We start from the raw sequence: 27,939 nt of genomic DNA on the forward strand, positions 1-27,939 counted from the left end.
GAATTACTGCTACAGAAATATTGGAAATGTTTAAAAAAAGCCTTTGGTTATGATAGACTATCAAAAACTCTTGTTTGAGTGGTACAAGATTTTCAAGGAAGACAGAGAATGTGTCCAAGATGAACCATGCTCTGTTAGATCATTCACGTCAATTGATGAACAGCATGTCGCTCAAGTCAGAGATTTGGTGATCTTCTTTTTCAAGATTTTAAATCATTGAAAAAAGAAGAAAAAAGGTACATATCTGACATATGGAGCTTGTTGGATTGTTAGATTTTTCCAATGAGATGTCTAACCCATTTTAGAGAAGATTGCCTCAACTCACCAAAAGTGCTGCCAAAGGATTGAGAACATCAACAATGAGATTATATATATGTGTCATAAATTTAAGGGGTAGTATAGGTAAATAAATAATTTTTTTAATGAAGGAACCTAGAGTTGAAAACAAAACTTGGCAGAACTATAGTCTGTATGGTAGGCAACTATATCACATCTCTCTACATTTACTTTTTCATTTTATTGTGTATGTGAGGCAGAAAAGATTTGTTCAAGATGCTTTCTGCCTCAGTATAAATCCTCAATATGGAAATGGGTGAAATTTAATGTGGAATTTTGCATTGCAGGCAACTGAATGACATCTTGTTACAGCATTCGGGTCTTTTACTGCAGGTCTCTTTTAGTGCAGGTCTCGTAATGTGTACGACACAATGATATTTTGCTTGTGGATTTCTTCTTCGAGGCATCTAAGTAGTCCCAAAAAGTCATTGCCACAATTTTTGTGGTTGGAGTGTTGTCTCAAATTTTTTTTTGTAGAGACGACGGACAATTCTGGTTTCCACAGGTGCAGCATTGTTTAATCTTCTATAAGAACATGAGAGAAGAGTTTTTCCTGTTCATAGCTTGTTGGATAAATAGGTGATGCAAAGCAAAGCACATATTTCGTGTCCTCTTTTGGGCATTCCAGTTCCTATTGGGTACAAACTTTCCCATGCCTCAGTTTCTGACAGACAGTATCATACAAAATGTCGAGTTCATGGGTGATTTGAAATTGAGGGGCATTGCCAATCATCCTAAATCATGTCTTCCACACAGTACATGTCATCATCTGTGGCAACCAACATGGGATGCAACTCACCCTTTGTCACATCTATCCTGCCATTTACAAACACCTTACACCAAAACCAAACCTGTTTCCATACACCTCCAGCAGTTCTTGACAAATGATACAGCTGGGTCTGTTCCAGCCTGCCATCTCAATGACTACCTCAGTCACAGAGATTATGCATAGGAGACTAACGAAACTAACTACCACGATGGTATCAAATATCGTTATTGCGGGTTTTGTGGACCTTATCTTACTGATCTGCCTCCATAGGTAGTCGTGAGTAATATCAAAGTGTGGACAATATCAGATGCCACATAATATAAATATTTCTAGAATAATTCTATCAACTGTTACATTATTAGTTTACAAGTGAATAATAATAAAATTATTATTATTATTTCAGACCACTGTTCACTTGATCATTTGAGATTACTTAAGTCTGTGTAATAATTCAAAATTTTCACAAATAAACATATTTCAGTTCTTTAAATTCTTGTACTGATCCAAATTAAATAATGTTTCTCTTTCAGGATCAAATAATCAAACATGTAAACACCGGTCTGTGTTTAAGTAAACCTCAAGAGAAGGACATGTCTTTGCCAGTGCTCAAGGAATGCAATAGTAACAGTATAGCCCAGAAATGGATAATGCAAGGAAGGTTCAAATGGCAAGCATCGTAGGACGAAAGATTTTTACGTCAAAAACATTAGAAATTAAAGCGGTATGAGAGAGAGAGAGTGCACGACTTTGTAATTACGACGAGAGGCGGAAGTGCGTCGAAGGGAAATCCGAACGTTCCACGACCACGTTCTCGCAACGGGGACGTCCTAAACGAAACATTAACATTCCAAATCTGCAGTTTGTTACAACCCTCGTGCACGCGAACGCAGGTAAAGACGGGTCGACTTGTCTCAGGTTGTTTGTTGCCGATCTGCATTTCGAGGGAATGGCTTTTCTTTTTTCTAGGTGCCTTCTACACGAGGCTTTTTTTTAAAAAAGCCATTTTTTTCTTGTTGAACTCATATCACAAGTGTATTAAATCATTAAGAAAAAAAAAACATTCCACATTGTTATAAACAGATGTTCCTTTCTGTACTTAGTATCTATATATTGTAAATGTTTTTTCTGTTGAGAAATTTCACTTACGTGATTCTGTAAAATAGGAAACGAGGTTTTTGTGATAGAGTAATTTAACGGCCAGCAGTTTTTAAATCGTTCTGTTAAATTCTGCAAGGTTTATTGGGTTTTTAAATTTAGTTTTTGTATTTTTATATGAATATCTATCACGTCATTATGTTAAAACAAAAATGTACGATCGCAGCATCAATTCTGAAATTATATAGCAAATTATATAAATATAGAATATTTTTAATTTAATAATTTGATTAAAAATTTTTAAAATTATTTTAAAATATTGCAGTTAATTACATTAAATACTCAAAGTAGTATTGCAAATCCGAACAAAAAAAAAATCATTCTTAGAGACGATATTTTTTAATTTTAAAAATTAGATATTTATATAAAAATACATTAAAAACTTTCAAAATTAGAGGACTGCTCAAACATTTTCCTAATTCAGTTTGGACAGATTGACTTTGTTAAAAAACATTTCATATATTTGTTATAGGGAAAAGCTTTCATAACAGTCTTATTTAATTATCTTGTTTGAGATCCATGCCATTATTATTATTATTATTATTATTTTTTATCAAACTTAAAATCATTCCAGCATATACTTACGAGGACGACTAAGTTAATACGAAATGTTATAGTATTATAAATGAATTTGTTTGCCTTTAATAATTGTTAATACTTTTTATCAAAACAAAAAATATGTAGTAAGCATACTTCTATATAAAATTTTGAAAGTTATTTGTGCATTAGTGTATTTAATTAAAAACAAAAAACAGGCAAGAAAATTGCACGGGCTCATTTTACGAATCCGTAAAATTAATTCGATTGATTGGATATTAGTAAATGTGTAAGATGTAAACCATTTATATATACATATATATATATAAATAAAACAATTTTATGCATAATTATATTTTACTAAATTAATAAAAATTATAATTATATAAAAAATTTAACAAAATAAACATTAAAAACAAATACTTTAAAATTCTGTAAGAATCTCTTGAAGTATAGAAATGTGCCGAGGCGGCAAGAGACCGCTTTTGAGTCCGGGTCTAATCTTTAGAAATTTTTGCGGACGGTTCGACCCGAACCCCGACGGTCCGACGAGAAGGCCGCCTTTGCGCGAAAGGTCGAAAAGGCATAGAAACGTAGAAAGGTAAATTTAGTTATTAAAAAAGTTTTTTTTTAAAGAATTTCATGGCAAAAATGTTTGTTAAAACTATTTTTATTTCTATTAATTTAGCTAAAAATTCTAGAAATATATTATTCTTTTAAAACAGATATTTGAGAATTATGAAAAGGTGCCAAGTAAATCCTTTCTCACATGTTAAGAGACCAATGTATTTAAATATTTGTTAATTATATATTTGTAGATAATATAATATATAATTCTTAACTTCTAAAAATTCTTGAACATTTTTAACATCAAACATTTTAAGCTATATTTAAAAGCCTTCTACAGAATATTTTGTAATATAAACATGTTTTGAATTTCATAAAAATTACTACTAATATTAAAATTCTTAATTCAGTCGTCTACCAATTGTTCGTACTGAAAAACGGAAGAGACCGTGTCACGTCGGGGTTCCTTCGACGGTTTTACGATTCGAAGAATTCGTCCGGCGTAATCGGAACGAATCAGACCGGCTTCCCGTAGCTCGTATTCTAATCTTATGCGTGGACTGCTTAAGACCTTTAAGAAAACAATGAGATTGGTAAAAATTCTAATTGCTTTTTACTTTTATAATTTTCTTTAATTATAAAAAGGGGGAGAAAAGTGGAATCTGGTGCACTTAAATAATTACATTTTATTGTGTTTTGCATTTTCTTTCATACAGTGCTTCCGTCGCTTAAATTTTAAGTTTTATGTCATCCGCCATTGTTCGTAAGACCATCCAATGCACATTGCACTCTATGAAACGAAACACAATTAGTATATGTATACGTATATACTCGTCGTGACAACATATATATCTTTAATGATGAATTGATGATGTTTCAATGCTACTTCTAGATGATGTAATTAATAAACAAGAAACACCCAAAATGCTAAATTAATTTATAAATTATATATTCACCTAAAGAAAGAAACTAAGACCAGATAAAAAGAATAAGCTACCTTACTCTGTGATACATCCAATTAATTTATTACTGTCTAATGGTTCGGTGTGCCACAGTATACTAGTATGCCATAAAATTTTCAAATAATAATTTAAACATGCCGATTGTTTGATTACTTTTTCACTTTAATATAAAAATGAAAATCAACAGAATGTATATAAATGTATAACAGGACAATTCAATAAGAATTTAAAAATTTCAACGGTTGTGTAATCTTGAAAGTAATAGTGTTCTCACTGATTTGGACAAAAAATTTAGGTCATAATAAGCACTAACTAAAAGTTTTTTCGTGAAAAAATTAATTGCTAATAATGCTTTGTTTATTGTACCAACTTTTTTGAATGAAAAAATAATGATTTTCAATATAAAAATAACTAAAGCATAAAGGATGTTCACACCATGAACACATCTTCAAAATATTGAAAACGGTCTCCAGAACAGTCTTTGCTCTTCAAAGAAAATGCAAATTTGACAGGAGTTTTGTTGTGAGATGGTTTGCCATTAGATACTCTGTTTTCATCCATGCAAATTTGATGAATTCTTTGTAATCAATTTTTATCGCCAAGACATACAAACCAGAGATTGCAATTTTAAGATTATTTCATTGGTGTAAGATGATGTCTATTCTATCAACCAGAACTGTCAGAAAATTTTCTAACAAAATTTTTTCACATTCTGAAGAAAACATCAAAAAGGTTGATTGCTTGAAGTCATTTTTAGAAGAATTGTTTGCCTCCAAAATAAGTTGTTGATGAATTTATAGATAATGATATATGTGCTCTAACAAACTTTTGTCTAAAATAGAAGGTTTAAAATTAAAAACTTGATTTGAAGAAATTTTTCTATGATTTTTTGTTAATTTTCTCGATGCCCTAGTGTGAATGTTTGGAACAAATTTTGAGCTCTCTTGGTCAAAAACAGTTGCAGTTTTTTCATAACAGGGAATTTGCTGGTGTTTATCATTTTAACGGAGACTGAGTTATATTATGTAAGAAAGTATCATCGATCCAATTGATCGACCGTGCCTTCGACACGACAAATCCCTTAGCCCGAAGAGTTCGGCCATAATGTAATTTGAAGGGACCCACTCCGACTACTATTGAAAATCATATTTTGAGCTGTGGTCTCAAAATCATCTGCACTTGATGCTAGGAAAAGTGACATTTTTTGCAGTAAAATCTTGCTTTCACTGCTATATGTTAGGATGACAAACCGGTTCCTTTCACAAAACAATTTGACTAAGATTTGAATTTCTGTAACCATTTTTCAAACTTTGAAGTTTTCCAAAGAAATTTCTCTTCACTTTTTCCATCTCTTCAAATTGACATCACGAAGAATTGGATTTTTAGATTTTGATGATTCAAACTGCTCCGGGACAAAGTTGACTATTACTTTCAGTTTTTCTTCTTCTTGAAACCTCATTTGATTTATACAGAAATGTGAACAACTTCTTCAATGATAAAAACAATTGACTCTGGACAGTTGTAAATTTCAAAGAACCGAATTATCAAAATTCTACTGAATTTTTCCAATATATATTTCTAACATCTTTTATTGAAGAAACTTTTAGTGATTTAGCAATATCGGTATCGCTAATCTTAATCATTTTTGTCTTTGCCCACATCTGTATCAACGTAATTGATTTATTCAGTTCTTTATGGTTCTGTATCCAACCCAACTCCAACCTCTGCTCGGTTTCAGTTTTGTAACTGGCCACCCATGTGTATATATATTATTAGGCTGTAAACTATGCTAATCTTGTTATCAAAAAGCAACTGCGATTTTTACTTACCCAAAATCCAACTTTTTGGTTCAATTTCTCGAGTTGTTATTAGCATCGATTGCTTTTTCAACATATCAAATTCTTTGTATATCTTTCTCACATCAAAGCCATTAATTTTGATATTTTAAAACAACATTTGCAGACAAAATGTAAGGTCGACAGACTTCGCCAATAAATAACGGCTACACGCAGCACGGTCTGTAACGAAGTCCTTCGATGGCCTGCTGCAGTAGTATCTTGTGAATGCGTGTTTACTAGCAGTTAATTTTTTCATACAAAAATCATCTTTTGGTTAGGCTAAATACTTATTTTGACTAAATTTTCATCAAAATCGGTGAGTACAGTTTGGGTAACCTCCCTTGTCAGTAACTAAGTTTCATATGAATGTGTAGTATACATCAAATTATATAAGATGTTTTGCAAAAATATAAGGTGACACCAATTTTTTGAAATAATAAATTTTTATCACAGTTAAACAAAAACTTAGTGACAGGAATAAATGTAGATGTAAAAGAATTACTTATTCTATTTACAATCAAAAATAAAATTAAGATATAAATATTTTATTCCAAAAATCAAAAATAATAGTGTTGCAAAAATATTTTTGAGTGATTTATTAATTAAAAAGGTCACTATCATCTAGAATTTAATAATCATAAAGAGATGGCAGCATAATTGAATTCATAATACCATTAATTGTTGTGATAACTAATGTTAACAATAGATAGATCTTAATCATTTTTGAGTGTGGCTGAATCACAGCATTTCAAAAAATTGGGTGACCTTATATTTTTGCAATGAACGTTATATACATCAATGTGGAGGAACTCAATGTTATAACTGCTCAATATGCATTTATTGTGTCACACGATACAAGTCAAATCTGTAGTCTAAATCATCTCAGATACTTGATAGTGAAATGCTACAAACACATGTTAGTAGATGATACAGCAGGCACGATTCTTTCATTTACTCAAGACTGCGTAGAAGAGATGATAAAAATATGATCAATGTCATAATCTGAAGTCCATTATTCTGAATTGCTCTACATACAAGCACACTGCTAAATACTACCTTGGAATACCTATAAACACTTGAAAGTCTATGACTAGTTCAAAAAAATGTATCTAATCACTCCAAAGGGCTCAAAGTCAAAGAAAAATTTTAAGAAATAGCACGGGGAGTTTGCAACGTCAAGCCTGCCAAACTCCTCAAGAGCCCTAATACCAGACAATCAAACAACTACACTATAATTGCATTATGTTTCAACCTTCATCATTAAGTTTACCACAGAACAGTATTAATTGCATGTTTACAAAACACAAGTGCCACAAAAAGTCAGAGGTTCACTTCCCACAATGCATAAATTTTTCCAATCGGTCTTTGTTTCTTTCCTTGGGCAGATACACGATTTATAAAATATAACATATGTACTTTTGAGTGTGGTTGGCTTATTTTTAGATTACGTAGCATAAAGCCAAACAAACTTCCAAATTGTCAGGCTATAAAATGGCTATGTAATTAATTAAATACTAAATAATTTGTCTACAGATAGGCATTTATGCTGCCATCTTATGATGCCATAACTGCTTACTTCAAGACAAATTATTTAGTATTAATTAATTACATAGTCAGATTATAGCCAGATAATTTGGCAGTTCATTTGACTTTAACTAAAAAACTCAGGTTTTAGCTGATGTTCTTATATATAACATAATTAAATTTTTTTTGTGTAAATCTGTAACTCATCTGGATAATTGGGATTCCATTATAAAAACTGCCAACTTTTTTCTTTTTGCACAATTTAAATTTAGTTTTGTCTGTATTCCAAATGAGGGATAATTTTATGCAAAACAGCATACCTGATCATCAGTGTAAGTGTGAAGGTTGAACAGTGTTGTCTGTAGTTGCCAGTCTAACAGCTCCCTTTTAGCTTGAGAAGAAACGGTATCCTGTTCTAACCTGTCCGGATCTCTTTCCGCACGCACCCGTACCTATCGGATTTTAAATTAAACTCTTTTAACCATTTCGACATTAAAGTCGGGGAGAATTAATAATTAATAATTATATAATATATATGTTGGTTTAATAAAAACATTTACAGATTTGTTATTAAGCAATTATTTTATTTGCCAGTTTGTTATACATTGTTTTTAGTGCATATTTTACAAGCTCTTTTACTATATTATATAAATTAATAATTATCAAGACATTAATTTTGTTAATAAGATTAATTCAAGCAATTTAACATAAAAAATTATTTTTTGTAATTTGTAATAAGTTATTGCTACATTAAATGGCATCTTTTATATTTCTAGAGAAAGATATTTTTTAATTGGACAAAAATTTTCTGTATAACTTTTATTATATAATTAAATTATTATTGAATAAACACAAAACTGTTGTAACTGTAAAAAAAAAGTTTCAAATCTCACTTTTCTGATTGCTCAGAATTGCCATAATCAAAGCATTACCAGTATTACATTTTCATAAATAAAGTTAGGCAGTATACTACCAAAAGCATCCACTTTGGATGCAGTGTAACACTGATTCAGTTTATCTAAGAGTTTTCGATTGGCTAGTTAACATAAGGCACCAACATGTTTAGGTCTTTGTGACTGACCATAAAACCTATCTGTAATAGATATGAAACTCACAATAGAACTAGTTCTACTGTGGTTGCTCCTGTCTAGCACAGGTAACATAGGGAACACTAACTTGTACTGTATGTGATCATTTGTGGGAATCTAGATTAGATTCAAACTCATATGCCCTTGATTGTAGATCTGCATCTTACTAGCAAAATTTTGAGTTTGTTAAACAGAAAGTTTAAATTTGTATCCAGTTTTACTCATTTTTGAGTTTCCTTTGAAAATCTTTTTTTTTTATACTCTCAATGATCCAAACAGCATACTTTAAGAAAAAAAACCTTTGAAGAAATTTCAAAAATTTTATATTTAATTCTAAAATGTGCTCTACAATCTCTTAATTCAAATCATTGAGAATGTAACAAAAATAGATTACAGATTAAAATAGATTACTGTATTAAGTTTCATTTGTTTATTAAAGTATTAAAGTAATACCTAAACATAAAAATCGGAACTTTTCTCAACTGCAAAGTAGAATAGACTATCAATTATCTAATTACAAGAAGAAAAAAACTGATTCTGTACAATCACATTCTGAATTAATATGCTATTTTAAGCAACTAAACATGTGAAAATGAATCATAATTTTGAAAAAATTTCGACCATACAGACTTATTGAGTCAGAGGTTGTGGTCTAGTATCGAATAAGTCATGCGAGATTTTGACATAGCATCAAATTTTAGTGGCTGCAGTTGTTTTTTCAAGCACTAATTATTTTTTTACTTAGCATCCTAGATGATTGAAAAATTTATTCCAATTCTAATTATTAATTGTTATAATTTTATCTTAAAATTCATTGCATTGTTCTTGCATTTATACTTTCTCCTGTCCAAACACTATTTTCAAGTATCAGATGGTACTTACTCATTTGAAAAATATGCAGATTGCAACAGAACAATATTTTATTAAGTATGTTAATATGAATTAATTGATTAAGTTTATAATAATTAATTTTTTTAGATTGTTTATAATATTAATGAGAATATATGTAATTAGTAAGCAGGCAAAGTGATATTAAAAATTAATAATGAAATATGACAAATTTTTCATATACTCTAAATCAGTGTTTCTCAACCTTTTTTGATCATTGATCCCTTCTGAACTTTTCTGTGGTCCCCATAAATAGTAGCATGAGGAAAAAATTAAAAAATACACATTAAAAATTCCACTGCTTTTTTTTATATATATATTACAAAATGGATTTTTAATTAAAATAATTATAGAATATTTCTTATGAACTACATATGTACTTACATGTCAATTTATTATACATTTTTTAAAAATAAAACATTTACTTTCTTTAGTGTGATCCTTCTTGCTAATGCAAACCAGCAAGTTTTTTTTAATGTCCTGTTGCAATGTTGTCAGTAACAAATGAAGAGTACCTCCATTCCAACATCAAGATGATTGCAAGCTTTTGAGAGCAGATGAATAACCCCACTAAATCCAGATTCAACATGATAAGATGCAAGAAATGCAATAAAATATAATTTGGCCCTATCCAATGCTGTGGAAGCTTACTTGCCATTTCACTACTTATCCAGAAATTTTCTTTGTTTATATTTAACTTCAGCTTCATAGTATATGTATGCATTCTATACATCTACATGCAATAGACTGATATTTTTATATTTACTATTAACGGATTTACATTTTTTTAATGGATGTTTACCATTCGTTAAAAAAAATGAATCATGTGTAGCAAAGCATGTCATTTTCAAGATTCAACATGTATTCATTTACAAAAAAGAAATGTATTGTTATATTGTTTGATAACAAAACATTTTTGATTCAAAATTTCCTTATCAAATTTATTTATTTTATTTAATCATTTTTATATAATTTTAATATTTTATTCTGATTGTGACCCCCTAGAGTTTGTTCTGGCTTCCGAAGTTGATTTGGCATGTGGCTACTTGAAGTGTTCTGTGGCCCCAGTTGAGAAACACTGCACTAAATTACTGACACAAAAAAATTTAACAAAAGTCAAAATTTTCTATGATTTATAATAAATTATCAAAAATTACTACATTATTTTTTTAATCTCGAATTTTGTTTTTGATTGTTTTATATCATTAAATTAACCGTTTACGAATAAAACAAATTATACATACTATTCCTATTATTATCCTATTATCCTTCAGAAAATTTATCATCAATGATAATCTACTCTCATTATAAACTTTTAAGATATAAATAAAGTGTATTGCTATTTTTATACGTAGAAAAAATGTCCGTGCATAAAACAATTTTCTAAGGACAGAAATTTTATTATTATAAACTAATTTTATTCTAAGAATTTATTTATAACCTAAAAAACTAGAATTTATTTTTAAAATCTCCCTTTTTAAAACTTAAAAAATGTGATCAAGTAATTATTGCTATTAAACTTTTTTCCAATAATAATTTGTAGTTTAATTGATTAATTAAACTATTTATTTGATTATTATTATTATTATTATTATTGTATAAAAAGTAAAATTGAGAAAAAGAACTTTTCTTACTTCCAAACATTGAAAATTTTTTAAAAAGTGATTTATGAATTTTAAAAAATTAATATTGCATATGTGTGTGTATATATATATACATAAATACATATATACATTTGTTTCCTTTCAGGAAAATTGTTATAAAAATAATATTTTGTTAAAATTCCGTGCATAAATATAACAATCATTTTTTTTTTATTGCACTAAACGGTAACTTTCTGTTTGGAGGTACGCGGAATTCTGGTGGATACCTGCTTGCGCAAATTTTCGAGTCTTTGTTCACGTGCTATTTGTTCTTCTTGTAGTTTGAGTTGTCGTTCTTGTCTCTCCATCACGTTCTGATACAAGAGCCCGGAACGATATCTTACCCTGTACAATAAACATTATACAAATTTTCCGGTTGGCAAATTTATTGATATTTTATAATTTATTTAATATACATAAACTATGCCTTAATATTTATAACAACATTAATTATAAGAAACTATCGAAATTAAAATTTAAAAGTTGATTTAAACAAAATTAAATTTTTATTAACAGTAATAATGAATTTAAAAATTTTAGTTTATTTGCTTAAATTATTGTCATGTGAAATTTAATTATTTTAATTTGATCATTTTTTGCAGAATGAATAATAGAATAAAATTAAATTTCTAATTTAATTAATTGTTTGATATTCCAAATATATAATCATTTCATGTGTGATTTTATTAGCCATATAATACTATATAATTATTCAAACTATAATTGTTAATTTAATTATTTAAAATACAGTGGAACCTCGGTATACGTCTGCTTTAGAATACGTACAATTCGGAATACGTCCTGTTTGGACGAAACAAATTTTGCTCGGTATACGACTTAATTCAATTATAAGCGTCATCTATGAACAAATAGTACTATTGGTGTACTAGACAAGACTAGACGTTCGCGGTGCCACGGTTTATAACTTTGTTAAATTTCTTCTGATTTTAATTTGTAAGTAAAATTTTATTATTTTTAATCATGAATTGCAAAAAGACAAATGAAAAGCAACAGAAAACTAAAAAAATGACTAGAATCACAATGGAACTGAAAAAAGAGATTCTTGAGAAATATGAAGGTGGCGTGTGTGTTCGAGATTTAACTGTTGTATATTGTATTCCAAGAATGATGATATCGACAATTGTGAAAAATAAAGACATTATTAAATCTGCTAACGTTGCGAAAGGGTTTAATCAATTTCTAAACAGATTATTAGTATTAAGGAGAGCTTGATTTGATTTGATTTTGATTTAATGATTTAAATAATATTAATACAATATACTGTAATAACTTTAATAAATAAAAATCTATTATAAATATTTATTTATTTATGTGCTCAAACAGTGTTTAAATTATTTTACAACCCCATTAATATATCATATCAAGAGGTTTTTTTTCACATGAGAACGGATTAATCATTTTTACATTACTTCTTATGGGAAAGGTTGGTTTGGTATACGTCCTATTCGGTATAAGGCCAAACATCAGGAACGGATTAAGGTCGTATACCGAGGTTCCACTGTACAAATGAACCATTTTTGAAAAGCATTTATTTTCATACTTAATTAATACCAGTGGATGCTTCTTAACTTCCACAACATCTTATCTTGCTGAGAATTATTTATTAACTGTTTCAATCTGTTCTACAGGCCATCTGCACGTGGCCGGGTCGGCTCCTTTTGTCGGCCATTTTCGGCGTGGTTGCTGTCGTTTTTCCCGGGACTCGCGCCTCGCACACATTCGTGTTATATATCGTCTGATCCGTCGTTTTACCCTCTGTCTTTTAGTGGGGTTTTCTATTAGGTGCGCTTTTGTTTGTTTCGGTTTCGCTCTTCCAGCTTTGCTTTTTGGTGGTGCGTTTGGCTGTCCAACATGGGTGACCCGCTGAATACCAGCTTCGCTGAGGAGGAGCTCATCTCTGCTGCTAATAACTGTTTGGAGTCTATCCTCAGTGCCATTCCTATGGAAAGCAACTGTACGATCAAGGTGGCCGACCGTACTCGGGCTCGGGAAGCGGCCGTGCAGCTTCACGCGGTCGCCAACCAAATCTTCGGGATGGTCCTTGCCCTTAGGGAAGCGGCCAAACTCCACTCCTCTCCCCGCACTACGGAACACCGCGTTTCTTACTCGGAAATGGCCAAACGGAACACTCGTCCTAGGAGTGCTACTGCTAAACTAATCGCGGCCAATTCGGTGAACAGGGGTGGCTCGATGGACCCCAATAAAACCGACCACTGTCTTACGGTATCGGCGATTCCCGACCAGGAGGGTAAGGAACTCATTCCGGAGGAAATAATGGACCTCCTTCAGGCCAATATTAAGCCAAAGTTGCTGGGTGTAAAAATTCTTCAAGTCCGCCCCCTTCCAAGTGGGGCTCTCGACATTAAGACCACGGATAGAAGTGATATCGACAAACTGCAAACGGCAATACAGGATAGTGCGGTTCTTAAACACAGACTAAAGACCACCCAAAAAAGTAAGAGAAAGCCCAAGATAATTATAATTAACGTGCCCCAAGTTATTGAAGTCCAATCCCTCTTAGAAAATATTTACGAACAAAATTCCAGCTTCAATGCGTCTCTGACAAAAGAGGAATGCCTTGAACATGCCAAAGTCGACCGTAGCTTCAACCCACGGGGGGAGACTGAGGCCAAACATGTTATAATGACGGTTCCCCCAAGCATCAGGAACGCCGTCATGGAGAGCGGTCGTATCTTCGTGGGGTGGTTGTCTCTCAGAGTCGACGATTATCTACCAGTAATCAGGTGTTTCAACTGCTGCGGTTTCGGGCACACGTCCTACAGATGCGAGGAGAGGCAACGCTGCAGCCACTGTGCCAAACGGCATAAATTTAGGGAATGCCCATATCTGTCTAGGGATCCGAAGTGTATCAACTGTCATCTTCACAACAAAGAAGTCCCTGACCACAATAAAGTGGATATTGATCACAATGCGTTTGACAGAAGTTGCCCGAGACTGAAACGGCATAAGCTAATACAGATTAACAAGACCCAATATGACTAGCTCGGCTTCTCTCTCTGTAAACGGCTCTTCTCTTGTCGTTATGTTCAACGACAATGACAAGTGTAGCAAGGATCGGCTAAACATTCTGCAAATCAATTTACAGAAATGTAAAGCGGCGGCCTCAGCCACAGTTCAAATGGTGGCAGATCACGACATCGATATTCTAGTGTACCAGGAACCTTACACCCGTAAAGGGAGGGTTGCCCTGCTTGGTAGGGGACACACCCTGACGGGCAGCGGGCTCGAGGAAGCTATCCTCACGGGCTTCGCTATCTACAACAGGAACGTAAACTGCCAAGTCCTCGCCCAGGGTTGCACTTCGTACATCACCACCATCAGTGTGGACCTCAGTGCCTCATGCTTGCACATTATCAATGCCTACTGTCCTCCTTCTGAGGACATTGCCCCTATCCTGCAGGACATAAAGGAGATCTACCAGGGGCTCCCTCCGGGCCCCAAGTTGGTGTGTGGGGACTTCAACGCGAAGTCGCCCATCTGGCATAGCCCCTTGGAGGACCCGAGGGGTCGGAATGTCATCGGTCTCATGGCTGAGCTGGATCTTGTCTCCCTAAACTCGAGCAGTCTCCCCACCTTCTCCAATAGCCACGGAGAAAGCTGGGTGGATCTCGTCCTCGGCAATAGTTCTCTCGCTCATTTGAACACTGACTGCTACACTATGGACTGCACCTCAACGAGCGACCATGCCTATATTCTCACGAGGGTGGACTACAAACAGTGTAAGAAAAATCTGACTATTGTTAACCAAACTGACTGGGGCAGCTTCGAGGAGTTTGTCAAACTCTTGTGGGACCCGAGTGACCTTCGTAACTTGGACTCCACCAAGAAAATTGATTTAGTGGTTCGGCACCTTCATAACACCATTAAGCAGGCCTTCTTCCTTTCTACCAAAATCAAGATAAAGCGGCCCTCGGCTCCGTGGTGGAATCAACAGCTCTCTGACAAGCGGAGAAGGGTCCGGAGGGCCAGGAAAATATTCCAACGCTGCACGGACCCCATTTCCAAGCAAACACACAAGGAAAACTATCTTGTCCTTTTTAGGGAGTATAAGACCATGATCAACAGGGCCAGGTCTGCTTCGTGGAGGAATTTGTGCACCGAGATTGGAAAAAAGAGCCCTTGGGACATCCCGTTCTACGCCATTTTTAAACAGCGCAAAACTCTCGGCATTCCGGACACCATCAGGACCCCGGATGGTTACACCAACAACCCACACGACACCTACAGGGCTATTTTTGATGAATTGTTCCCAAAGGATGAACCAGCGGAGGACAGCGACAAGCAGCGCCTCATCAGAGAGTTTGGGAATAACTATCAGAGTGACACTATGGATTGCCCCTTCAACCCCCGAGAGATCAAGAAAGAATTTTACCAACTAAAGAAAAAGAAAGCACCGGGGATGGACACCATTAACACGAACATGGCCCAGCATGCCTATCAGGCAATTCCTACAACCTTTTTGGTGTTGTTCAATTCCTGCCTTAGCCAGGGGTATTTTCCCAGGGACTGGAAAGAGGCGGATGTCAGGCTCATTCCTAAGAAGAAGGACAACACTCCTGCTGAAGTCTCCGACTTCCGCCCCATTTCCCTGCTCTCTGTTCTTGGTAAGGTCCTTGACTCCCTAATGGGAAATAGGATCCTTCACCATCTGGAATCCCGCAATGCTCTCCACGAGGCCCAATTCGGGTTCAGGAGGCACAGGTCCACACATCACGCTGTAGAAAAAGTCCTCAACTACATTCGGACTGCCAGACAGAATGGTAAGCACACCCTTATGGTGTCTATAGACTATAAAGGTGCATTCAATCACGCCTGGTGGCCGGCTATCCTGTACAAGCTGGGCAAGGACAACTGCCCACAAAACCTCTATAATCTCGTCCGGAGTTATCTTACTGACAGGCACGTGTGGGCCACCAATCAGGGTCACACCCTTTACTGCACTTTCATCAACCGGGGCTGCCCCCAGGGCTCTAAATCTGGGCCGCTCCTCTGGACGATCCTGTACGACAGCCTCCTTGAACTTACTGATAGTTCTCAGTCCGAGGGGAGTCCCTATATTCAGGGCTATGCGGACGACACCGTAGTGCTGTTCTCGCATCAAAACCAGGAGGTGCTTCAGAGTTACGCCAACCAGTTCCTGGAAAGAATTGAAAGTTGGAGCACTAATCACAAGTTGATAGTTAACAAAAGAAAAAGTAGCTGCATGGTCTTTCCTAAAGAAAACATCCTTAAGAAGAAACCCACCATCAAGATCGGGGGTTGCAGAATTAAATGTGTGGACACCCTTCAGTATTTGGGGCTTACCCTTGACCCCAAGCTTACGTGGACTGACCATATTCACTGTGTCTATAACAAAGCCGTCAGAGTCAGCAACACCCTCCGCAGCATCGCTCGGAACACCTGGGGGTTAAGCCCAAAAAACAGTGCTCTTATCTACAGGGCAGTAATTGAACCCATTCTCACTTATGGAGCCGAAGAATGGGGGTACACCACCCTTAAGGTGCACCATAGGCGTAAGCTTCTTTCGGCCCAGAGGGCCGCCCTGATTGCTATTACTAAGGCATACCGTACCACTTCCACCGACGCCCTCTTGGCCATCGCTGGGCTTTTCCCAGTCCATCTCGTGGCTCTGGGGAAATTTATCAAGAAGTCTCTCCTGCTCCTGGAGAAGGATGGGTCCATGCCCACCCAGAGGCAAAACCTCCTCACCAAATTGAAGCTCTCTGACTCTTTAGACCACATCAACAGAGATATTACCACGAACGGTATTGACCGTATTAACAGCCCTAAGGATCCACACCCCGCCTGTACCATGGACAGCAACATCTATATCAATCCCGTCACCCCGAAATACGGGGTCAACTTTTATACTGACGGTTCCAAGACTAACACCAAGGTGGGGGCTTCGGTGGTCCTGGTGGACCCGCACAGGACGCTGCACTGGCAAGCGGCCTACAGTCTCAAACCTCATTGTTCCATCGCTCAAGCGGAGTCGTACGCGATCCTACGCGCCCTCCGTTACATCAACGGCAACAGAGATAACTTTAGAAAGGTGACCATCAATATTATCAGTGATAGCCGGACAGCCCTCTACCAACTACAGAAAGAAAACAGAAAACTGCCGATTGTTGAAGAAAGCCTGCAGCTCATTAAGGACATTAACAGCTATTCAAAGCTAAATTTCTACTGGGTTCGGGGGCACTCTGGGGTGCCGGGTAATGATCGGGCTGACTTGGTTGCCAAGAAAGCCAACAACATTGCCAACAGCTACAGTTACGAGGCTATCCCTGTCTCTTGCATCTCGACTTTTATCCAAAAGACTCTCATTGGACTCTGGCAAAAAGATTGGGACTCCAGTACTACGGGGAGGGTGACTCATGACTTCATCCCGAATGTCAACAGCAGACTTAACAACCGACACTTCCTCTCGAGCCATTCCCTCACCCAGCTGCTGTCGGCCCATGGTAACTTCGGTTCCTACCTGCTGAGGTTTCTTGGCAAGGGGGATGGGCTCTGCGGCTGTGGGATGGGGGAGGAAGACGACCCTTACCACCTCATCTTTGCGTGCGTGGATCTTGCAGCCCATCGGAAGCAGCTTCGGGATACGGCACTACTTGAGGGTCTTCATTGGCCCTGTCGTCTCCAAGATTTCATCGATAACAAGAAACTTTTTGTGTGCCTCACAAACTTTGTAAGTAACATTCCCCAGCTGCAACAGTCAACCCGCCAAGTCCCCAACAGGTAAATTCCTCCAACGATGACAGACTTTCATCAGTAGGCTCATCCCAGGGGACGTCAGCTCCAAGTTCGGCAGGCCCTTCATCTATGTACATATTGTACTTACGTGTGTTTCTCCTTTTGTGTGTATTCTTAGTTTGTACCCCTAAGCATTGTATTTTGTACTAATATATTGCCTACACTATTTGGTACCTGTACCACCGACGTTCTCGACACAATGTATTTAACATCCTGTTCTCTATTCTGTACTAGCAATTTATGTTAAAATTCTTGGTATCTTACTCTGTATTTTTTTTGACATTTTTATACTTCATATTATTTTGTATTGTACTTTGTAACGTGATACTCTGCATTCCATATTTGTTCTGTACTGTTTGTAATGTTTTACTCTGTTCTTAATATCGTGGCACCTATATATTCTGTTTATTTTGATTGTATCATGTTTATACTATGCTTGTATTATGCTTGTATTTGTACTACTTTTGTAAACAATTGCGATGCCAGACGCCCACTTTTTTCCAAACTTTCCTATTCACTTTACATTTCCCTCTTCCCTTACTACACTCTCATCCTCTTCTTGTCCTCTCCTCCATTTTCCCCCCGTGCAATACCTACAAGTAGCATGGGCTTCACCCCCCTTTCCTAACGATGTAACGATGTTCTACAGGCCATCTTCAGGTTTTTAAAAGCCATGGAACATTGATAACTGTTCTTTTTGAATAAAACACATTTAAAATATAAAATTCTTTGGAATAATGAGATAATTTGATTCCAAAGAATAAATTACAGTAATATATAAACTTAAAGTAACAAAATATAATAAGATAAAAATAAAAAAATTACATTCACAATATCAGTTTTTGATTGTGTGGACAATATGCACCACTCTAGTAAGTTTTTTTCAACCATATATTTCCATGCTGTGGCATCCTTTAAAAGCCTGAAGATGTCCTGTAGAACATATTGAAACAGTTAATAAATAACTCTCAGTGAGATAAGATGATGTTGCGGAAGTTAATTAATACTGATCTTAAGTATTAAAATGGCAAGACACCAAACTTCATAGGAAGTATAGAAAACTGTCTCTGAAGATTGTAAGGGCAAGTTGCAAGAATGGAATTTTTTAATGTCAATCCATCAAATCAATGTACCAGATGAATGTAGAGCATTTAGGTGGAAGATAAAAAATTTTGCTGATGTAAGTCCATTTAATATACCAAAAATATGAAGTATTAAATGAGCCTATAAAGCTAGAAAACGAAATGCATTTTGAGGATCTGAATAGCCTAATAAGAATTAAAACAAGTGTGGTTAAATTAATAGATCAAGTGCAAAGTAATTTGAAGAAGAAATACAACAAGAAATTGGTCTGGATTTGTACTAAGCAAGCAAGAAAAAGAGAAAGAATAAAGTAAAGTAATCTACTGCATTTATATTATGGGACCACATCAATGTCCCAGATGATGATAGGAAACTCCTTGAAAAAAGCCCCAATTTTGCACCTGATAACAACAAGTATTGGTAAGACACAATATCTGAAATATAAAGAGGAGCACAAAATTAAATGAAGTAAAAAAGGACTATTTTAGATGAAGGGCATCCTTAGGGATCAGATGCACAAAAAAGACAAGGTTGAAATGATAGGGGTTAAAACAAGAAAAGCAGTTACTTCAGAAGTAGATGAAACAACTAGCAGATGTTATCTGTTACCAATCATTTTTCAGCTTTGAAGGCTATATATAACAAAGAAAAAGTGTGCTAATGGGAAGCCCAATTTCAAGTTTGCTATGTGAGTTAGTTCTGCATAAGCTGGAGAAGAATACTATTATACATTTTATGGTTGATGTAGTATTATACAAGAGGTATGTGGATGATGTCTTCATATTATGGAGAAACGAAAATAAGATTCATTCTTTGAGCTAACCTCATCCGAAAAACTGTTGAATCTTAAAATGGAGCAAATAAGTCCAACACAAATACATTTCTTTGATATTGACATCATATTTAATGATGGATCTTTGAACACAAAGCTATACATTAAACCTATGCATAACCCTCAGTATATTCATTCTTGGTCAAATGACCTGTACATTTATAAACTGTCGGCATTTAGGGCATTAATAAGATCATGTATTGCTCCAACATATATGACAGGATAAAAAAGCTGGATAGAATTAAAAATGTTGCTGTATCCTTAGAATATAAAATCAATTTTTCAATTACTGTAGTAAGAAGTTATATGGAGAATAGAAAGGGAAGAACAACAAGAAAGAAAATAATAATTAAGTTTACATATAACAAGAACATGACTGGTGTTATGAGTGAAATGGTGGATTACAAAGACTCCCAATTGGTTCTCAAGAGAGCACCTACCATTTATAGCCTTTTAAGGAATGATGAAGTTAAAAAAAAAAAAGGAAGACCAGGCTGGAGTATACAAAATCCCATATAAAAATAAACAATTGGATTTAGAAATACGTAGGGGTACAACACAGAAACCTTAATACGTCTTAAAGAACACCTGTATACATTGAAATGGGCAGTATTATACAGCTTTGTCTAGTTGCAAAAAAATGCAAAGAAAAGGATCAGTGATAGAATGGAAGAAAGCTAGCATTATAAAACCAGTACACTCATCAACATTAGCAATGAATTTTGAAAAAAGTGAAATTTATAGAAGTAATCTTTTGGACAGATGTGTGTATGTATATATATATAAGGATACCACAGTATTACCCAGTGTGGAAATATATGGTTGAAAAAACTTACTAGAGAATGGTGCATAATGTCCACACAATCAAAAACCGATATTGTGAATGTAAATTTTTTCCTTTAAGTTGTATATATATTACTGTAATTTATTCTTTACAATCAATTCTCAATATTCCAAAGAATTTTGTATTTTAAATGTGTTCTATTCAAAAAGAACAGTTATCAATGCTCCATGGTTTTTAAAAACCTGAAAATGTTTGTTACAGTTAAATAATTCTCAGTGAGATAAGGTGTTGTGGAAATTATTTCATTTTCATTTATTCATTAATCCATTTATTAATATAAGAATAATAATTACTGTTAAGAGGGGAAAAAAACTTTCAATTCTGATCGCTCATAACTAAGTTATTTAAAATTCATCTGAAATTCTAACAAGCACATCAGAGATATTAATATAAAATTAATTATTTAATTGAATATTGTTATTAAAAAGTGTCATCAAAATAACTCTCATACATTATTGTATATTTAAATATATTAAAAAATGCCTACCTTTCTCGATCGTATTTAGATCGTTCTTTTGTGAGTTCTCTCATTTCATCGAGGCGCCGACTGAGAGCTTCTTCACTTTCTTGTTGGAAACGTAACTTTTCTTCATAATAGTCTCGAAGTCGTTGTCTTGCCATCGTACGCCTGCGTTCCTCTATTGCCGCTTGGCTCTGCTGAGCGGCCTGAAGAACCATCTTTCTCTGAGATTCAATTTCGGCTTGCTGACGTTTCTCTATTTCTTTTTCTTTCCTCCATTGCTCTACCTAAATAAGAATAAAAACTTTAAGAAAGACTGCTCTGTTTACAAAAATTTCTAATTTTATCAGTTATTATTACTTTTTGTCTTAGTTGTTGACAGAGTGCTTTCTGTTGCATTATTTCTTCTCTGGTCATTTCGTGTACTTCGTAAGACTGTTGAGTTTGAGATATTGCACTGACCGCTCTCAAAAGCCAACTCCAACGTTCACGAATCCAGTCGTCTAGACATTTATTATAACGATCTTTCTGAAATTTGTGAGTCTGAAGCCATGTTTCAAATGCCATCTAAAACAATTAAATTTTAATATACATTTCAAATATTTGAGTAAAATAAAGTCATATTTTAATAGAATTTTACTTACTAATTGAGCCAAACTTTTGTTTGGAAATGTTCTTTTCAAACGATTAAACAACAGAACTCTTCTGTCTGTTAGATCTGTTGGATATTGCTGTAAGATATGTTTAAAAATTGACAAGTCCTTTTCATTCCATCCTCCTGGTTTGGAACTTTTAAGAAAAAGTAAATAGATTTTTTTGTCAATCATTCAAAGTATAAATTCTATCATAAGAACAGAACAAATTTTAATAACTGAATTTTGAACTCAAAAAATTTATGCCAGATTATAATTCCATTAGGAAAAGGATAACAAATTTTTACACCAGATGATCAAGTGAAAAGTTTACTTGTAAAGAGTAAATTTGGCAATGCTTGTTACTGCCCTACTATAGAAACACTTAAATTTTGAATATTCATTTACTACAGATTCAAGAGAAAACTTAAACAAATAAATAAATCAGTGGCAGGTAAGAAGTCAGTAGTCCCAACTGACATTCCAGCACTACCAAGTCTATTTACTCCTTTTACATAGATGTATCATCATTTGATCACCCTGTAAACAAAAAGTATCTATATTATTGAACAACATTTTTCCCTCTACATCATGTATGTCTTACTGTTTTTCGGCTACTGCTTCCAATTCTTTTAAACGGTGTTTGTAAGTATCATCTATTCTATGAAGCTCTGATAAAAGTGTATCTTTCAGATGTATATCTGGAATTAATAGCTTTTGAAATTCATCCGGAATGCCTTTTGGAATTTGCTTCTCTTTATCACCTATTACTTCAGATCTTGCTGTAGTTTGGGGGAAAAGAACTTAACTTTTATCAAAATTCTTTGTTTCTTTTATATTTAAAAACGAAAGTTTACAAATTACTCACCTTCTTTGACTTCTACTTCCAAATCAATTAATTCTTGTTCTAAGGAATATACAATTTCAATGTATTTTTCCCATACAGATTTAACTTGTTCCTGTACCTCATTATGATATAATCTAATGTCTTCAGGTAGGGGTTTATAGTCTGCATGTAAATTTAACCATTCTTGTAAATCCTCCCTGTTAATAAAATTAGTTTATTGTTTTTAATGATGTTTGTTAATTTGAAAAATTCAATTTAATTTAAATGATTCCAATAGGTTCAGACATGTTTTTTACCTCAAATACCATAATGGATTTACAACATTTTCTTTAAACAGTGCTTTTTCTTCTTCTAGTTCCAGTACGTAACTTAGACCGTCGGCCAGATACAGATCATCCTCGTCACAGAGTCGACCAAAAGTGGCAAGATGATTATATACCTCTCTCTGAAATTTTTCTTCTAAATATCTTAAATGCATATATTCCTGTTCCCATATTACTTTATGTTGAGCCAAAAGAGATTCTTCCTTTCTGCTACGAGACAGCGTTTTCAGTTGATTGGCACGATCCAGTATGTGACTGGTCGAAGCCTTCTTTTCCGTCACGGACGCCTGCAGCTTGTCTATGTTAATCGGTTTCAGATGACTTTTCATTTGTTTGCAAAATATTTTTTATCTGTAAACCGGGCAAAAGTAACAATGTTTAACCGTGTTACGCACACACTAATATCATATTCATATAGCAACTTTTCATAATGATTTATAGATTTGATTATGACCTCATTTAGGGTCATTGAACGATTTGCTTCAGGAGAATTAGGAATACTTGATTATTATCACTATCATTATTATAAATATTAACATATTAGGAATGAAAATATTACATAAAAATTTGAATAAATTAAATGAAGATTTTATATAAATTCAAAAGCATTTATTATGCATTTATACCAAATGATTATAATAAAGAAAATATGTATAACTCTTAAACCATATAAAAATATTTTAAAATCAAATGACTGCAATTAAGTTTATACTTATTGAAGAAAATAAGAAAAAAACATTTTTAAATTGCTGGATAAAAAGTAATAAATGACACACATACACACTTAGTACCGTTAACTTACTGACTATTTTATCTGATACAGGTGTGCGTGTAGATGGACCATAGTTAAACAAGCAAGAAACTGACTATATCATTGGTTTGTTTGCCTAGGAGGCTGCACCTAGATGCTTTAAATGTATATAATGGTACCATTAGACTGTAAAGATAATTTTAAAAGTGAAAAAAGTGTTTTGCATAAGTGTGTTAATAACTAGAATCCATTAAAGATATATTTGTAAATATACTTAACAATCCCACGTATAAAAAAACATGCAGAAAATCATAAAATAGTTACATAAATCCAAGTTTTGAGAACTAAATTACCATTTAATTCATAACGCTTGTTACAAATATAGGTTTTTAATACTTTTGCTTCCTAACACAATTAATACATTTACTCTGCCGATTTATTAATTTAAAAAAATGTTTAACTTAAATATAACAAAAATCTATAATTTTTTTGTAACTTGTCACTCTGTCAAAGTTTTAAATTGTTTCAGGAAACAAGAATTCGGCAAACGTTTCACGGTATTAAGAAATATATTATTATTCAAGTTTCCATGGTAACTGGGATGCCAGGTCAAACCCAACGATATTTACTTATATATGTGAAAGCACTTGCATGTTTATGAACGATTATAGCAAAACTCAATCCAGTAATGCAGTTACACGTGAAACCATGAATACAAAATGAATTAAGTTATATTTAAATAATTACATAAAATTTCTATTTTTTCCCCTTTATTGTAATTTTGAAACGAAAGCTTTACAGACACTTTTTATATGTTAGATTTCGTGTGGATTTACCAAATTAATATTCACGTTATAAAATTTTAATGGCTTAAATATTTAAATAATTATTTTAAAAAAAAATTAAATTTATTAAACATATGGGCGACTTTATAGATTATATAACACTATTTAAAAATTAATTTTGTTGTAAGATCTTTAGTAGATTAACTTAAATTTTAAACATATATATCTGTTAAAATTAAAAATTAGGTAACCAAATATCAATATGTACTGTACAAAAGGAAACTAAAAATAGAGAATTATTTACATAAAAAAAATCCAAAGTCATTTTACTTTAAGCAGGAAAAAAAAAATATATTCATACTCAGAGGTGGCCAAAAGTCAAATAATTATTTTTTGTACGTTCAGGTACTTGCAAATAAAAATTATATTAATAAATCCGACTTCAGAATGCGTTTTCCTTTTACATAATCGGTCGGATTTGTAAGTAATAAAACTATTACTGGAATAAGGCAGCAATTTAATCTTTGTAATGGATAACCGACCGGGACCATCCTCTATCCGAACACTTATATCAATAATACATATAGGGATTCCGTTTAGAGAACCAAAAAAAGTCTAACGAACACAGCCCAAATCTTTTGCACAAGATAATATATTTTGGACGAAGTTCTCACTGATAAATAACAAAACTTATAATTAAATTTTTTATCTCGGAAGCATCTTCGGTATAAATGCTATATAGAATAAGCGTAAGCTTTAAAATTCATACCGGTTCGACGTGGCCTTTATATTTGGTGCGCTTTACTTGTACCATATACACAGGACATTTCGCATAATTACTGCTATTTTCTATAAAATCTTTTAAACTATATTATAGGATAATTCATTTCATTATTATTTTCTAGGTATAAAATATAGGCTATAAACAATTCAAAAACTAACAAATAATTGCTTTTAAAAATAACTTCTAATAATTTATTTTATTTAAACTCGGAACACTTTTTATGGCGAAATTAAATACATACAAAAATTCGCAGATAAATTATACGCATACAACTCACACCAAACTTTATTTTAATTACGTACGATATTCTGTCATTTCGATTAAAAATTTTTGAAAAATACGCCTACTTTTCATCCGTCCATAGTGTTTTATTGCTATTAAAATGGATATTTAAATAATAAAATATGTATATAATCGAATTATGTAATAATTACATATATAAAAACAGTTAAAAATCATTCGAGTGATACCACAATTATAAAATTAAATAAAAGCCCTTTTTACGAGTATTTAAATTTTAGGAGGATGCCAGATCTGGGAGCTTTGATATATTTTATTATATAAATGATATCTATATACAATATATGCAAAAGATATACTTTTTACTAAGCCATTAAAGTAAACAGGAGAAAAAAGGAGTTAAGTTCTTATTTAATTAACGATGCTCATAAAAATGACCATGCGTTCATATACTTGTTACAAGCCTTTACTTTTTTTTTTTTACAATAAATAAAAAAGAACACTAACATGCGATATTTTTAAAAAAGTGAGAGATTTTTCCATTTTGTAGTTGGTGACCCAATGCTTGATTGGGGTTAGTAAAATTAACGGAAAAATTATTTAATCCTTATTCTACCCGATTTATGTTATATAAAACACTTAATATCCTACGTAATAATAATTTTTTCTTAACTTTTAAAATTAAAAACTTCATATAGAGGGTTTTCGGGGGATTAATCCCCTGAGGAAATTGTTTAATTAAAAAAAGGTCCGACTTAATTAAATTCTTATCGAATTATTTTAATTTTAAATTATTTTAAGAAGAGAAACTATATATCACCACTTGGAAAAGCTAAATAAATTCGTGCAAAATAAATAAATAAATCGTTCGGGGGTTTTATGGGGGTCGATCGTCTGCCCCGCCAGAGTTCGATTTTATAAAATTAACAAAAATATAATATTTTAACTTTTATCGTTACAATTTACGTTATTATTTCATTTAATACGATCTCGAAATATATATTATTATAACTGGCAAAAGCTAAATTGATGTAAAATAAAAAAATCGTTTGGGGGTTTTTCTACTGACTAATCCCCTAGATTCGTTAGTCGAGTCGGAAAATTTGTCTACCGATCGACCGAGAGACATATATACTAAACCGAGGGTTTTTGTTTGTATTATTCCCAAATCGACGACGTTCAAAGAATAAAATTACACAAAACAAAATGTAAAATAACGATAAATCGGGTTATAAAATACTCACTCGGAGGTGCGTCTCATAATTCCCGATATTCGCGACTGGAGCGCACGTGCAGTTGACAGTTAACTAAATGACAATAAGTTTGTCGTTATGGTAACGCGAGGGGGGGCGTTGATAAAAATTGGGACAGACGTACTTCGATAAAGCGGAAAACTGACTCGCCTGTGACGGAATTACGCGGCAGGTGAAAATACTGGGATAAAATCGAAATAATACACCGTACGAGTTTTTATATTTTATATATAAATATATACGGGGGTCACGTGATTTCACGTAACGTATAATAATAATAATAAATAAGAAACTTCCATCATTAATAATGTATTATTTAATTATCGTAGATTCCGAGAAATAAAACGTATTAATACTTTTGAAATATTCTTTTACATAACGTAGGAAATTTAAATTTTTATGACGTACTTTCGAAAATGAGTGGTCGACGTATGACGTCGACCACTCATTTTCAATTGAATTTTTTATAACGGTTACGACGCACGCGTCACGTGATTGTCTTTTAAATTTTAAAAATTCCAGCGCATTATAATGATTTTTAATAATCGATTTTTGTTGATTTTTTCCTGTTCTTTGGCATAAATACGTTTCTCCCGTTGTTTTTTCTTTATAACGTTTACACCGTATAATAATTTATGTTAATAAACGTGCTTAAGTGAGACTTAAAAACTACATAAATAGGTTAGTTATGATAGAACGTTGGCGTTAGAACACTCCGGCGATCGATATTAAAATAGTTTTCTAAACTTTAGTGCACGTAATAAATAAACAAAATATTCATATTTTCTTAGAAAAAAACCAACAAAACTAGCTTCGTCATCGGAAAGTACTTAACAAATTTTAGTAGGAAGTTATTTTTAAATTTTTGACTCGACTGTATCAAAGTCGTACAAGTTACAAGAATTTGATCGATAAAATTAGGCGTTACCTTAAAATAATAACAGGAAAAAATATATGTGTTATTCTTTTTTCAGATTATCATCTTAATTGAATAAAGAAT

General features: G+C 33.2%; 2 protein-coding genes across 4 annotated transcripts in view; one reads left to right on the top strand and one right to left on the bottom strand.

Moving 5' to 3' along the window:
• The window catches only part of Pgant5 (polypeptide N-acetylgalactosaminyltransferase 5), an 84,977-nt gene extending 82,000 nt beyond the window's left edge, over window positions 1-2,977 (top strand). For both annotated transcript variants that reach the window (XM_067280192.1, XM_067280193.1), the window contains exon 13: window positions 1,636-2,977. In XM_067280192.1, coding sequence (XP_067136293.1) covers window positions 1,636-1,785 — 150 coding nt within the window. In that variant the 3' untranslated portion in view covers window positions 1,786-2,977. The remainder of the gene's footprint in view (window positions 1-1,635) is intronic.
• Window positions 2,978-3,514: 537 nt separating this feature from the next.
• Window positions 3,515-27,049, bottom strand: LOC136983454 (coiled-coil domain-containing protein 148-like). 2 transcript variants are annotated; one of them, XR_010882049.1, is made up of 11 exons: window positions 26,931-27,049; window positions 23,100-23,477; window positions 22,825-23,000; window positions 22,561-22,738; window positions 21,969-22,113; window positions 21,685-21,891; window positions 21,352-21,611; window positions 11,535-11,652; window positions 8,009-8,140; window positions 4,048-4,154; window positions 3,821-3,935 (listed from the first exon to the last, which is right to left on the bottom strand). XR_010882049.1 is itself a non-coding variant. In XM_067280194.1 (10 exons), exons 2-10 carry the CDS (start codon window positions 23,453-23,455, stop codon window positions 3,771-3,773), a joined length of 1,737 nt encoding a protein of 578 aa, XP_067136295.1. In that variant the 5' UTR covers window positions 23,456-23,477; window positions 26,931-27,049; the 3' UTR covers window positions 3,515-3,770. The 2 variants fall into 2 exon arrangements, 1 of the variants encoding a protein (XP_067136295.1); XM_067280194.1 differs by lacking the exon at window positions 4,048-4,154 and having other exon boundaries at window positions 3,515-3,935.
• Between the last annotated feature and the right edge of the window lie 890 nt (window positions 27,050-27,939).

The sequence above is a fragment of the Centruroides vittatus genome, unplaced genomic scaffold, assembly GCF_030686945.1.
Source record: "Centruroides vittatus isolate TY-2023 unplaced genomic scaffold, ASM3068694v2 contig_882, whole genome shotgun sequence".
In the NCBI taxonomy this organism is placed as follows: domain Eukaryota; kingdom Metazoa; phylum Arthropoda; class Arachnida; order Scorpiones; family Buthidae; genus Centruroides; species Centruroides vittatus.